At 44.2% G+C, this 14,345-nt stretch overlaps 1 protein-coding gene across 2 annotated transcripts in view; it reads right to left on the bottom strand.

Annotated features, from left to right (window-relative positions):
- Window positions 1-14,345, bottom strand: part of LOC120066485 (probable 2-oxoglutarate dehydrogenase E1 component DHKTD1, mitochondrial) — a 47,760-nt gene that overhangs the window by 9,636 nt on the left and 23,779 nt on the right. For both annotated transcript variants that reach the window (XM_039017888.1, XM_039017889.1), the window contains exons 11-16: window positions 13,754-13,838; window positions 11,672-11,811; window positions 7,756-7,906; window positions 7,048-7,154; window positions 6,607-6,771; window positions 6,317-6,399 (exon numbers count right to left, since the gene is read on the bottom strand). In XM_039017888.1, the coding sequence (XP_038873816.1) occupies window positions 6,317-6,399; window positions 6,607-6,771; window positions 7,048-7,154; window positions 7,756-7,906; window positions 11,672-11,811; window positions 13,754-13,838 (731 nt within the window). The remainder of the gene's footprint in view (window positions 1-6,316; window positions 6,400-6,606; window positions 6,772-7,047; window positions 7,155-7,755; window positions 7,907-11,671; window positions 11,812-13,753; window positions 13,839-14,345) is intronic.

Genomic DNA, 14,345 nt, shown 5'->3' with positions numbered 1-14,345 from the left:
TTACTTAATTAAACATTGTGTTATCTGATGTGTTTGAGTAGGATTCTTTCTTCCGGGACGGATGGAAGTTATCTAAAGTATGTAAGTTAAAGGAGACATGGTAGAACACGTCTACATTTTTATTAAATGCCTGGGATTAAATATCACTGATTCCTTACGCTGAGAAATGTACTACATTTGTGACAGAGGAAAAAATAATTACATTTAGATAGTAATGATATCAGGATAATTGTATCTAAGGATAGCATGTTTACTTAAGCATACATATACATTGGTGTAAATTAAAATGTATGATTAATGATTGGAGGAAGTACAATGGAATTATCATTATTATTAGGTTTTGTTTATAGTTAACTTAAGTTTTTGTGTGTTGTTACCTTAAGGTTTGCAAATACACACACACAAAACATTTGTTATGACTATTTGTTGGTGTTTTTAAAATACTATGTTTGATTTGTTTTCAAATTTGTTTTAGTGCAGAGGTATCTTAAAGGGGTACGCACGCACATGGAATTTTTATGAGATTTTATTTTCTGAGTTTTAATTAAATCATTTTTCTTTGTGGAGTTTTTCAGAGTAGTGATTTTATTTGATTATGTTATTTTAATTTTTGTTTTATCTTTTGTACCAGTAGTAGTTTTGTTTTATACATTACTCTCATACTGAGAGACATGTGTTAAAAATGGGGGAGGATTCAGTTCTTTGAGGTTTTGGATTGAAGTTTATACACCTCGAGTGATATGTGAAGGAGTGTATTGTATTGTTGTGTTTGTTCTGTTCTATTCCCGAGGGGATATAGGTCTAACTTCCTGATCCTTTGGCTCTACGATGGAGTTGACAGTGTGATGGGGAGTATAAGCCAATTTGAAAAAATAGTTTCAATAGAATGTGTTGTTATTCTCTTTGAAATATGTTTAGACATGTGTATTAAGAATAATTGGTAAAAGTAAGAATTTATCATGTAGTTAATGAACTGACCTAAACTGTTGTTCTGATCTGTTAATGCATGGAAGAGATAATTGGACCAAACAGTGTGTGTACCTCAAAACCCCCTCTAACTGGCTGAAGAAGAGTGACAAAGGCGTTGAATAAGGCCCTGTCTGGACCACTTCTACCGAGAGAAAAGAAGCCAAGCCAGAAATCGGTGTACAGTATCCGATCTAAGCTATCAACTGCTTTTCTCTCATGTTTCTCTCAGGAGTGTGAGAGGAGTCCACGTGGAGTGAGCATGGAGAGAGATCTGTTCTAAACTTTTCTTATGTTGCTGGTATATTGGTTGACGAATGGACAAGACATAATGGGTGGTAAAGGTGAGACATTGAAATTGGGACATTATCATGGGCCATCCCCTTTGAACTGTAAAGTTATCTGAAGAAGAACGAAAAGGATGCCAGAAGAATCAGTGCCTGAAGGAGGGGGTTGGTCAACTGTGCCAACAAATTGTTTTAGACTTTTGGGGTATAAGGTTGATTGTAGAGGTCTACACCACGTAAAATTATAGTAATTTAGATTAAGAATGCATGGAGATACTGATCTGTATTATAATCATGATAAAAAAGTTAATAGTAGAATTATGGGATAATTATACAGAATGTTAATATGAATGTAAATTCTGCCAATATTGATGGGTGTTATATTGAGTTTTTTACTTTGAGTGATAAGACCAATTTGAATCACTGAACAATGTCATTCTAAATTTTGGTTGGATAATTAGTTGGGTTTTTAATTATGATTTGGAATATGAATGATTTCCCTGACCTATTCTCTATTCCTGACTACATCTCTGATGGTGAGGACTCCAATTCTGAGCATAAGGACTTAGAGGGATGACTGTCCTATATGTTGTGATGAGGCCTGTGTTTAGATACTGGTTCTCCTGTAACTTAGGGAGCATTTCTATGTTCTGTTTTTTTTTATTTTTTTATTCAACAATGGATTATTCTGTGTGATTAAACATGTGCAAGTCTGTCTTGTAGAACAAAGGTTGTAAACTTAGTTTCAGGAAGGGAGAAAGCTTACATATAAGCTAAGGTACTTGACATTGAAGGGATTTGATTCTTTATTTTCTTTTAAATATTGATTATGTTTTTTTTTCAAATCATATACTCTACAACTACTGTTAGTAAGGTGTAAAGTTACTGTTCTGATTCTCCAGAAGGGACAGAGTCCCTTGAGAGGGGAATGTCGTAGCTGAATCAGAATTAGTTAGGTAACATATGTAACAGTATAACTTTAAACCGTCCCCTCGCCCCGACACGGGCGCGAACCAGGGACCCTCTGCACACATCAACAACTGACACCCACGAAGCATCGTTACCCATCGCTCCACAAAAGCCGCGGCCCTTGCAGAGCAAGGTGCAACACTACTTCTAGGTTTCAGAGCAAGTGACGTAACTGATTGAAACGCTAGTAGCGCGTACCCGCTAACTAGCTAGCCATTTCACATCCGTTACACATAGATAAATAAGATGTTTTATTTATATAATATTCTTATGCGAGATACTTGTCATTAGGATGTCTCCTTTTGGACTATAGGGTTGGCAGTTGCAGTTATCCCTTCTCAGCTAGGGCTCAGTCATTTGGGGCCCAGAGAGGGGAGAGGTCAGGCTTGTCTTTTACATGTCTGGTAATATGCAGGAATATCAGAAAGGGAGAGGTCAGGTTTGAACATTGTCTTCATATGTGAATGTATCTGTTAAAGGGATCCGTGCGCCAAGAGGTTAAACCATGTGAAGGGCTCCACAATGTCTGTACGCCAGTCACTCCCTCCTTTTCCCATTGGGGGGAGGAGTATGGCAGTGTCTGGAACCATTGTATTACCCCTCTGATGTTGCACTAATCTTGAGATAGTATATGACCTAGAAGTCACTCCCCTCAGTGAGCTTGTCCAGGAGTGGGGAGAAGAGGGGGTGTATTTCAGATGGGAGTATCTAAAGTTGACAATTGATATATGCCATTGGATGAGGTAATGTTTTGGTACTATGAAGTACCAAGAACGAGATTAGAACCTCGTCTTAGAGACCAAACTGAACAATAATTTATAGCTAATGCTATCTGTGTCAGGTTTTGGCCAAGACTGTTCGGGTTTTGGTCACTAGATGTCCCCATTGCACCTTTTTTGTACCTTTTGTTTTTCTTGCTCTAATTATTGTTTGCACCTGTAGGTCATTCCCTTGTTAGTATTTAAACCCTGTGTGTTCCTCAGTTCCTTGCTCAGTGTTTGTAAGTTAGCACCCAGCCCCAGCCCAAGCCTTGTTTTATATAGATATTTCTCTTGTTGGATTTTCCAGAGGTTCTCTGGTTTAGTTCTTGTGTATTATTTGAGTAGTCTTTTGAGGTTTGTTTTTCCCTGCTGTTTTTTACCACTTTGTGGAGTTTCTTTTGTATTTTGGAGGATTTCCACTTTGTGCCTCTTGGCTTTATTTTTGGACATTGTGGATTTAGTTTCTTTGCCTGAAGATTTTGTTCTTTAATTAAACCACCATCTCTAGTACTGCTGTGTCTGCCTCATCTTCTGGGTTCTGACGATTATTAGTGACTGTTTCTCGCACCGGGTCCTGACAATCTGGCTATGGGATACTCCTCTCTCAAGTAAAAGGCCCTTTGTGAAGTTCCTGAGAGCTGTGGTTCGTCATGTGAGTTGAGAGGGGTGTATCTTGGCTATAAAAGATACTAGAATTATTTTGTAAGCACTCAGAATTAATTTCTAGACACTGAATTAATCTGAGAGTCAAAGGGCTATGGTGAAGCTCATATAATTAAAGATTAAGTTTAAATATAACTCTGACTTGTGTGTGGTTTGTAAACTCTCCTCATTTAGTAATATAGTAAATTGCCACGACACTTGACACAACTGTGGGAAGCATTGGAGTCAACATGGGCCAGCATCCCTGTGGAACGCTTTCGACACCTTGGGCTTCTGAGTGATACAGCGGTCTAAGGCACTGCATCTCAGTGCTAGAGGCATCACTACAGACCCTGGTTCGATTCCAGGCTGTATCACAACCGACCGTGATTAGGAGTCCCATAGGGTGGCGCACAATTGGCCCAGCATCGTCCGGGTTTGGCCGGGGTAGGCCGTCATTGTAAATTAGAATTTGTTCTTAACTGACTTTCCTAGTTAAATAAAGGTTAAATAAAATAAATCAAAAACCTTGTAGAGTCCATCCCCTAATGAATTGAGTCTGTAATGAGGACAAAAGGGGGATGCAACTCAATATCAGGAAGGTGTTCTTAATGTTTTGTCACTCAAACTTTTTGGAACCATGACACAGCTTGATGGGATATAAAATTCTGCAGCAAACCTAAGATTTCCTTATTAAATTAACCAAAGATTTCCCTATTAAATTAACCAAAGATTTCCCTATTAAATTAACCAAAGATTTCACTATTAAATTAACCAAATATTTCACTATTAAATTAACCTAATATTTCCCTGTGACAAACGTTTTTATATAGATTAAATAGGGTTTATTTTAAATATTTTCATAGTTCCTTACTCATGATGGTAAAAGCATCCCAAGAATCTGGCCAGAATTTTTGTTTAGGTTTTTAGATTTGATCCGTTTTGGCTACAGACAAGCGTTTTATTAGGTTTTTTTGCATTGTAAAGTTGCGACCAAAGTCACCAAGCCATGCTCCGTTTGTTTCTATGGCAGAGCCTGTGGTATAAGCTAAACCCAGAGACATATATTAAGAAATAAATGACTCTGGCCAAGCCTAATCAGACTTGTTTGTGCTAATTGTTTTCACAGACAAAGTAAAATGATACAAATGACTTTGCTTGTGATGTGCGCCCCTCAAATGATACAAACGACTTTGCTTGTGAAACAACCTGAATGCACAGGACTTGAAAAAGTATTTAGACCCTTTAATCAGTACTTTGTTGAAGCACTTTTGGCAGCGATTACAGACTCGAGTCTTCTTGGGTATGATGCTACAAGCTTGGCACACCTGTATTTGGGGAGTTTCTCCCATTCTTCTCTGCAGATCCTCTCAAGCTCTGTCAGGTTGGATGGGGAGCGTCGCTGCACAGCTATTTTCAGGTCTCTTCAGAGATGTTCGATCGGGTTCAAGTTGGGGCTCTGGCTGGGTCACTCAAGGACATTCAGAGACTTGTCCCATAGCCACTCCTGCGTTGTCTTGGCAGTGTGCTTAGGGTCGTTGTCCTGTTGGAAGGTGAACCTTCACCCCAGTCTGAGGACCTGAGCGCTCTGGAGCAGTTTTTCACCAATGATCTCTCTGTACTTTGCTCCGTTCATCTTTCCTTTGATCCTGACTAGTCTCCCTGTCCCTGACGCTGAAAAACATCACCACAGCATGATGCTGCCACCACCATGCTTCACCATAGGGATGGTGCTAGGTTTCCTCCAGACGTGACGCTTGGCATTCAGGCCAAAGAGTTCAATCTTGGTTTCATCAGATCAGAGAATGTCTGAGAGTCTGAGAGTCCTTGCGGCCTGTCATGAGCCTTTTACTGAGGAGTGGCTTCCGTCTGGCCACTCTACCATAAAGGCCTGATTGGTGGAGTGCTGCAGAGATGGTTGTCCTTCTGGAAGGTTCTCCCATCTCCACAAAGGAACTCTGGAGCTCTGTCAGTGACCATCAGGTTCTTGGTCACCTCCCTGACCAAGGCCCTTCTCCCCCGATTGCTCAGTTTGGCCGGGCGACCAGCACTAGGAAGTCTTGGTGGTTCCAAACTTCTTCCATTTAAGAATGACGGAGGCCACTGTTTTCTGGGGGACCTTCAATGCTGCAAACATTTTTTGGTACCCTTCCCCAGATCGGTGCCTCGACACAATCCTGTCTCGGAGCTTTACGGACAATTCCTTTGACCTCATGGCTTGGTTTTTGCTCCGACATGCACTGTCAACTATGGGACCTTATATAGACAGGTGTGTGCCTTTCCAATCAAGTTGTAGAAACATCTCAAGGATGATCAATGGAAACAGAATGCACCTGAGCTCAATTTTGAGTCTCATAGCAAAGGTTCTGAATACTTATGTAAATAAGGTATGTGCAAAAAAAACAAAAAACTGTTTTTGCTTTGTCATTATGGGGTATTGTGATGTCATTATGGGGTATTGTGATGTCATTGTGGGGTATTGCGTGTAGAATGATGAGGAAAATTTTGTATTTAATCCATTTTAGAATACGGCTGTAGCGTAACAAAAATGTGGGAAAAAATCAAGTGGTCTGAATACTTTTCGAATGCACTGTGTCTATCACATCATATAACCTTTTTTCAGTTCCATATTTAAATTATTTCCTGACAGTGTACTATTTGATGGAGAGGGTATTGTGGGTCCTTCTTTACCTTGCTGGTGTGACTGAGGGGTCACCAATCACAGGCTTGAAATATGTACCAGGAGCCATGTCAACCAGACCGGATGTTGCTCCCTACAGGTAGAAAACAGGAAGGAAATACAACCCAGTCATTAAATATCCCCTGATCTATAAATCACATTCCATCCCAAATAACTAGTCACTATGTGAGAAGATGAGTGTTTCTGCACCTCTCCTTGCCCAAACTGATCCCCCTCAAATAGCCTAAATGACTACTCTATGGCTTGATTGTATTAGAGGTTGAATATTTGAATGTCTTACAGAGAATCGGAGCAGAGTCTTGGGCCCGGCCACGATGAGCGGCTTGCGGAAGTTGCGTATCATTTGTCGTCTCAGCAGGTGGAAGTACTGTGCTGGTGTCGTAGGGTTGACAACGCCCATGTTGATATTGTCACCATCCACCCCCTCCTCTTTACTGTCACACAGCTGGGGAGATGGCGAGAGACAATGGTTATTTAGATAGACAAGAAACCATACGTTTCAATGATCATCATACGACCAGCCGTATTGAGTAGCTATAACAGAGGTAGTAGACCCAGGTTCTTAATCAAAAGTCGTTCCTCAATTCCTCACCTCCTCTCCCCTCATTCCTCCCCTATTGGGATTTTGAGAAGGAAGTGAGGAGAGCAGAGAAATTGAAGAGGAAAGACGTTTGACAAAAGAAGCCCAGCCAAACAAATTGGGACCGGCTGTCCTCCTCACCTGTAGGAACCTCTCTATACGGCATGAGGAGTGTTCAGGTCCGGCTCCGTCATAACCATGGGGCAGCAGGATCACCATCCCACACTGCAGCAGCCACTTAGCCTCACCTGGGAGAGACAGGGAAACATTTCAATCAACCCCTAATGAAACCAGCCTCCATCTAGCGATTATGAAGGTTTTATGAAAGCTATATGAAGCCTTTACGTATCCCACAATGCAGCAGCTACTAAACCTATTGGATTAGGAACCACAAACACAGCTCAGAGTTATCTGTGAGTGCATCTATGTAGTGTTAATCAAGGCTGCTCTATAAAGCCTTTTATATGTCGTCGTTAGACAACAGCCTATTATCTCTCGGACATGAAGATGAGAAAATGGGTTGGCTCCATATTCCGTTCATTCAGCTACTTCCTTCAAACCCTCCTCATTCAGTTCTAAAGATTGCTGGGCCGGTTTCCTGGACATGGATTGAGCCAAGCCCTGGACTCAAAACCAATTTCAATGGTAAACATGTTATTTAGTCCAGAACTAGGCTTAATCTGTGTCCAGGAAGCCGTCCCGATAGGTATACTGTAAGTGCACCACGAGTGGTTAGAATGAACCCGGTCCATCATGTACAACTGTCTGTACACACAGGAACTAACCTTAAAAATAGCCCTTGGCTACAGGAAATGACATTAATTCCAATAATTAACCAGAGTATCATACCTCCGGAGATGAAGGTGTCGAAGATGATCTGAGCTCCGTTGAAGAAGTCACCAAACTGAGCCTCCCAGATGGGCAGGAGTTTAGGCTGGGCGATGGCCATGCCGTATTCAAAGCCCAGCACGGCCTCCTCAGACAGAGCACTGTTACACACCTGGGTGATACACACACACACAAACAGACGTCAAACAGTGCACGCTCTATAACAAGTTTAACCAGTATACGGTAGAAGTACAGTATAAGTAAGATAATGGTTTAGTTATAATGAGCATGTGACTGTTTCAGTTGTACAGGGGTGGGCAACAGGAGGAATTTTCTTTGCCCCGCCGAAAATGTTTAGTACATTTTTTAAATATATTATTATTTTAGTTTTTAGTCACAAAACCAAAATCACCAGGAATTCAGCTTAAAAAAAATAGTTTAATATAGGAAACCTGTTCCCAAGAGACACATGTGATCGTGTCTCAATGTAATCCAAGGTATGAAATTATTGTATTTGAAAATAACATATCTCTTTTAAGGATTAGTTGTGGTATATTTGCAGTGTACAAATTATTATAATTATATTTCTGGTCCTCCAACCATCCGCACCAACAAAAAAAGCATCCAGCGGCTGATTCTAGTTGCCTACCCTGCAGCAGTATAACTTACAGGTGTCACGTTCCTGACCTGTTTTCTGTTGTCTGGTATGTGTTTATTGGTCAGGGCGTGAGTTTTGGGTGGGCAGTCTATGTTTTCTGTTTCTATGTTGGTTTTGGGTTGCCTGGTATGGCTCTCAATTAGAGGCAGGTGTTTGACGTTTCCTCTGATTGAGAGTCATATTAAGGTAGGTTGTTCTCACTGTTTGTTTGTGGGTGATTGTCGTCCGTGTCAGTGTTTGTCGCGCCACACGGGACTGTCTCGGTTTATGTAGTCTGTTCCTGTTCGTGAGTTCTGCGTGTATTTTATGTAAGTTCCATGTCCAGGTCTGTCTACTCCGTTTTGTTATTTTGTAAATCCTTCCAAGTGTCTGTTTTCGTGTTTTCATCGTTTGATTTAATAAATCATTATGTATTCACAACCCGCTGCACTTTGGTCAAATCACTACTCCTCCTCTTCGTATGAAGAGGAGGAGGAATGCCGTTACAGAATCACCCACCAAACCCAGATCAAGCAGCGGGTTAACGGACAGCAACGACAGCAGCAGTGGGTCAAGGAGGATTGGACATGGGAAGAGATTCTGGACGGAGAAGGACCCTGGGCAGAGCCAGAGGAGTGTCGCCGTCCCAAGGCGGAGCTGGAGGCATCTAAAGCGGAGAGGCGACGATATGAGGAGGCAGCACGGAAGCAAGGCTGGAAGCCCGCAAGTACAACCCAAAAATTTCTTGGGGGGGGGGCTAAAGGGTAGTGTGGCGAAGTCAGGTAGGAGACCTGCGCCAACTTCCCGGGCTTACCGTGGAGAGCGAGAGTACGGGCAGACACCGTGTTACGCAGTAGAGCGCATGGTGTCTCCTGTACGTGTTCATAGCCCGGTGCGGGTTATTCCACCTCCCCGCACTGGTAGGGCTAGATTGAGCATTGAGCCAAGTGCCATGAAGCCGGCTCTACATATCTGGCCACCAGTACGTCTCCTTGGGCCGGCTTACATGGCACCAGCCTTACGCATGGTGTCCCCGGTTCGCCTACATAGCCCGGTGCGGGTTATTCCACCTCCCCGCACTGGTCAGGCGACGGGGAGCATACAACCAGGTAAGGTTGGGCAGGTTCAGTGCTCAAGGGAGCCAGTACGCCTACACGGTCCGGTATATCCGGCGCCACCTTCCCGCCCCAGCTCAGTACCACCAGTGCCTGCACCACGCCTCATGTGCGTCCTCAGAGCCCTGTACGCACTGTTCCTTCTCCCCGCACTCGCCCTGAGGTGCGTGCCCTCAGCCCGGTACCTCCAGTTCCGGTACCACGCACCAGGCCTATAGTGCGCATCGAGTCCAGTGTGCCCTGTTCCTGCTCCCCGCACTAGCCTTGAGGTGCGTGTCTCCAGTCCGGTACCACCAGTTCCGGCACCACGCACCAGGCCTACTGTGCGCCTCAGCGGGTCAGAGTCGGCCGTCTGCCCAACGCCTTCTGCACTGCCTGTCTGCCCAGCTCCGTCTGAGTCATCTGTCTGCCCAGCGCCGTCTGAGTCATCTGTCTGCCCAGCGCCGTCTGAGTCATCTGTCTGCCCAGCGCCGTCTGAGCCATCTGTCTGCCCAGCGCCGTCTGAGCCATCCGTCTGCCCAGCGCCTTCTGAGCCATCCGTCTGCCCAGCGCCTTCTGAGCCATCCGTCTGCCCAGCGCCTTCTGAGCCATCCGTCTGCCACGAGCCATTAGAGCCGCCCGTCTGTCCCGAGCCATTAGAGCCGTCCGTCAGTCAGGAGCCGCTAGAGCCGTCCGTCAGTCAGGAGCTGCCAGAGCCGCCAGCCAGTCAGGAGCTGCCAGAGCCGCCAGCCAGTCAGGAGCTGCCAGAGCCGCCAGCCAGTCAGGAGCTGCCAGATCCGCCAGCCAGTCAGGAGCTGCCAGAACCGCCAGACAGTCAGGAGCTGCCAGAGCCGCCAGCCAGTCAGGAGCTGCCAGAGCCGCCAGCCAGTCATGAGCCGCCAGCCAGTCATGAGCTGCCCTTCAGTCATGAGCTGCCCTTCAGTCATGAGCTGCCCTTCAGTCATGAGCTGCCCTCCAGTCATGAGCTGCCCTCCAGTCATGAGCTGCCCTCCAGTCATGAGCTGCCCTCCAGTCATGAGCTGCCCTCCAGTCATGAGCTGCCCTCCAGTCATGAGCTGCCCTCCAGTCATGAGCTGCCCTCCAGTCATGAGCTGCCCTCCAGTCATGAGCTGCCCTCCAGTCATGAGCTGCCACTCAGTCCGGAGCTGCCACCCAGTCCGGAGCTGCCACCCAGTCCGGAGCTGCCACCCAGTCCGGAGCTGCCACCCAGTCCGGAGCTGCCACCCAGTCCGGAGCTGCCACCCAGTCCGGAGCTGCCACCCAGTCCGGAGCTGCCACCCAGTCCGGAGCTGCCATTAGTACAGAGTTGTCCCTCTGTCCTAAGCTACCTCTCTGTCCTGAGCTACCTCTCTGTCCTGAGCTACCTCTCTGTCCTGAGCTACCTCTCTGTCCTGAGCTACCTCTCTGTCCTGAGCTACCTCTCTGTCCTGAGCTGTCTCCTCTATGTAGGAGGGGCCTTAGTGAAGGTTCCTGGACCATGGTCGGGGGCGAGGGTCGCCACTCAAAGGACGCTAAGGAGGGGGACAAAGACAGTGGTGGAGTGGTGTCCTCGTCCACCGCCGGAGCCGCCACCGCGGACAGATGCCCACCCAGACCCTCCCCTTGAGTTGTAGGGGTGCGCCCGGAGTTCGCACCTTGAGGGGGGGGTTCTGTCACGTTCCTGACCTGTTTTCTGTTGTCTGGTATGTGTTTATTGGTCAGGGCGTGAGTTTTGGGTGGGCAGTCTATGTTTTCTGTTTCTATGTTGGTTTTGGGTTGCCTGGTATGGCTCTCAATTAGAGGCAGGTGTTTGACGTTTCCTCTGATTGAGAGTCATATTAAGGTAGGTTGTTCTCACTGTTTGTTTGTGGGTGATTGTCGTCCGTGTCAGTGTTTGTCGCGCCACACGGGACTGTCTCGGTTTATGTAGTCTGTTCCTGTTCGTGAGTTCTGCGTGTATTTTATGTAAGTTCCATGTCCAGGTCTGTCTACTCCGTTTTGTTATTTTGTAAATCCTTCCAAGTGTTTGTTTTCGTGTTTTCATCGTTTGATTTAATAAATCATTATGTATTCACAACCCGCTGCACTTTGGTCAAATCACTACTCCTCCTCTTCGTATGAAGAGGAGGAGGAATGCCGTTACAACAGGAATCTTTACAACGTGGTTTAGGGGGCTGTACATAGTCATCATGTATGTGTTAAATACCTCCATGAATCCTTTCTGTTCAGGGTCTATGTGGTTTAGGGGGATGTACATATCATTTGTGTCCTGACAAACTATCATGGCATGTCTCTGACTGAAGGTGCCTCTCCCAACGTCCTGCCCACTGATGCGAATGTTGAACCCTGCAGAACAGAATAAATACATTCTTAGAAAAACAGAGACATGAGCGAATTACACATAGAAATGACAACAACAAAACAAATGTGTTGTTGTAAATATTGACATTTTATGGAAATGTTCAGTCTGGAAAACCTAAATCTATCTACCTAACTAGCAATTTCTTTTAAAACTTTCTTTTAACATTTTAAAACATAATTAAATAAAAATCAATCCCTTTATTGTTTCCACTATCATGCCAAAACCCACACCAAACTATGCTGGCTCAGGTACAGTTGAAGTTGGAAGTTTACATACACCTTAGCCAAATACATTTAAACTCCGTTTTTCACAATTCCTGACATTTAATCCTCGTAAAAATTCCCTGTCTTAGGTCAGTTAGGATCACCACTTTATTTTAAGAATGTGAAATGTCAGAATAATAGTAGAGAGAATAATTTATTTCAGCTTTTATTTCTTTCATCACATTCCCAGTGGGTCAGAAGTTTACATACTCTCAATTAGTATTTGGTAGCATTGCCTTTAAATTGTTTAACTTAGGTCAAACATTTCGGGCAGCCTTCCACAAGCTTCCCACAATAAGTTGGGTGAATTTTGGCCCATTCCTCCTGACAGAGCTGGTGTAACTGAGTCAGGTTTGTAGGCCTCCTTGCTCGCACACGCTTTTTCAGTTCTGCCCACAAATTTTCTATAGGATTGAGGTCAGGGCTTTGTGATGGCCACTCCAATACCTTGACTTTGTTGTCCTTAAGCCATTTTGCAACAACTTTGGAAGTATGCTTGGGGTCATTGTCTATTTTGAAGACCCATTTGTGACCAAGCTTTACCTTCCTGACTGATGTCTTGAGATGTGGCTTCAATATATCCACATTTTTTTCCTGCCTCATGATGCCATCTATTTTGTGAAGTGCACTAGTCCCTCCTGCAGCAAAGCACCGGCTTGCAAGCCTCCCCCTTTTTCCTCCAAACATAACGATGGTCATTATGGCCAAACTATTCTATTTTTATTTCATCAGACCAAAGGACATTTCTCCAAAAAGTACGAACTTTGTCCCCATGTGCAGTTGCAAACCGTAGTTTGGCTTTTCTATGGCGGTTTTGGAGCAGTGGCTTCTTCCTTGCTGAGCGGCCTTTCAGGTTATGTCGATATAGGACTCGTTTTACTGTGGATATAGATACTTTTGTACCTTTTTCCTCCAGCATCTTCACAAGGTCCTTTGCTGTTTTTCTGGGATTGATTTGCACTTTTCGCACCAAAGTACGCTCACCTCTAGGAGACAGAACGCGTCTCCTTCCTGAGCGGTATGACGGCTGCGTGGTCCCATGGTGTTTATGCTTGCGTACTATTGTTTGTACAGATGAACGTGGCACCTTCAGGCGTTTGGAAATTGCTCCCAAGGATGAACCAGACTTGTGGTCTACAAGTCTTTCTGAGGTCTTGGCTGATTTCTTTTGATTTTCCCATGATGTCAAGCAAAGAGGTACTGAGTTTGAAGGTAGGCCTTGAAATACATCCACAGGTACACCTTCAATTGACTCAAATGATGTCAATTATCCTATCAGAAGCTTCTAAAGTCATGCTATCATTGTCTGGGATTTTCCAAGCTGTTTAAAGGCTCAGTCAACTTAGTGTATGTAAACTTCTGACCCACTGGAATTGTGATAAAGTGAATTATAATTTAAATAATCTGTCTGTAAACAATTGTTGGAAAAAATGACTTGTGTCATGCACAAAGTAGATGTCCTAACCGACTTGCCAAAACTATAGTTTGTTAACAAGAAATTTGTGGAGTGGTTGAAAAACGAGTTTTAATGACTCCAACCTAAGTGTATGTAAACTTCTGACTTCAACTGTATATCCAACAACTATGGTGGATACGTAACCAGGCCTGCTCAGTACAGCTTGGTTTGGCTCTGTAGTGTAAAAAGCCATCGAGTCTGACTGACCTTGGCAGAGCAGAGAGCCAAACGCCATGGCCTCAGCAGTGGACCAGTCCAGATTAGTGCCATTCTCCACCTTCGCAAGGCGACCCTGAGAGAAGAACACAACAGATCAGGTTTTCATAGAGCTTCAGAGAGTCTTTAAAATGAGAAGAGCGAGCTTCATCCAGCTCTAGCAAGCAACAACAGACTGCACTGTTCACCCTAGTGAGGCCTGCCGTCACCCAATTACATTTGGGCTTTAGAAAAGCTCTATATTGCTGAAAGTTTATTTGTCACGTGTGCCGAATACAACAGGTATATAGAGCTTACAGTGAAATGCTTACTTACAGGATCTAACCAACAGTGCAAAAAAGGCAACATATTGTATTTAGTCCTCAAAATCGGTTTTGTCCTTTTTCATTTGTACGTTGTTGTTTACTTTTCTTTGTTTGTTTTCTTCTATTGAACTGTACATATGTATTATATCTTGAAACTGTAATTGTCTAGAATATGCATGAAAAAACAATAATTGTTCACAAAAAGAAAAGCGCTGTATTGTAGCGACCGTGTTAGTAATATCTAACATGTAATCTAACAATTCCACAACAACTACCTA

The sequence above is a fragment of the Salvelinus namaycush genome, chromosome 21 (assembly GCF_016432855.1).
Source record: "Salvelinus namaycush isolate Seneca chromosome 21, SaNama_1.0, whole genome shotgun sequence".
Classification (NCBI taxonomy): Eukaryota; Metazoa; Chordata; class Actinopteri; order Salmoniformes; family Salmonidae; genus Salvelinus; species Salvelinus namaycush.
This window is presented reverse-complemented; position numbering and strand designations above follow the sequence as displayed.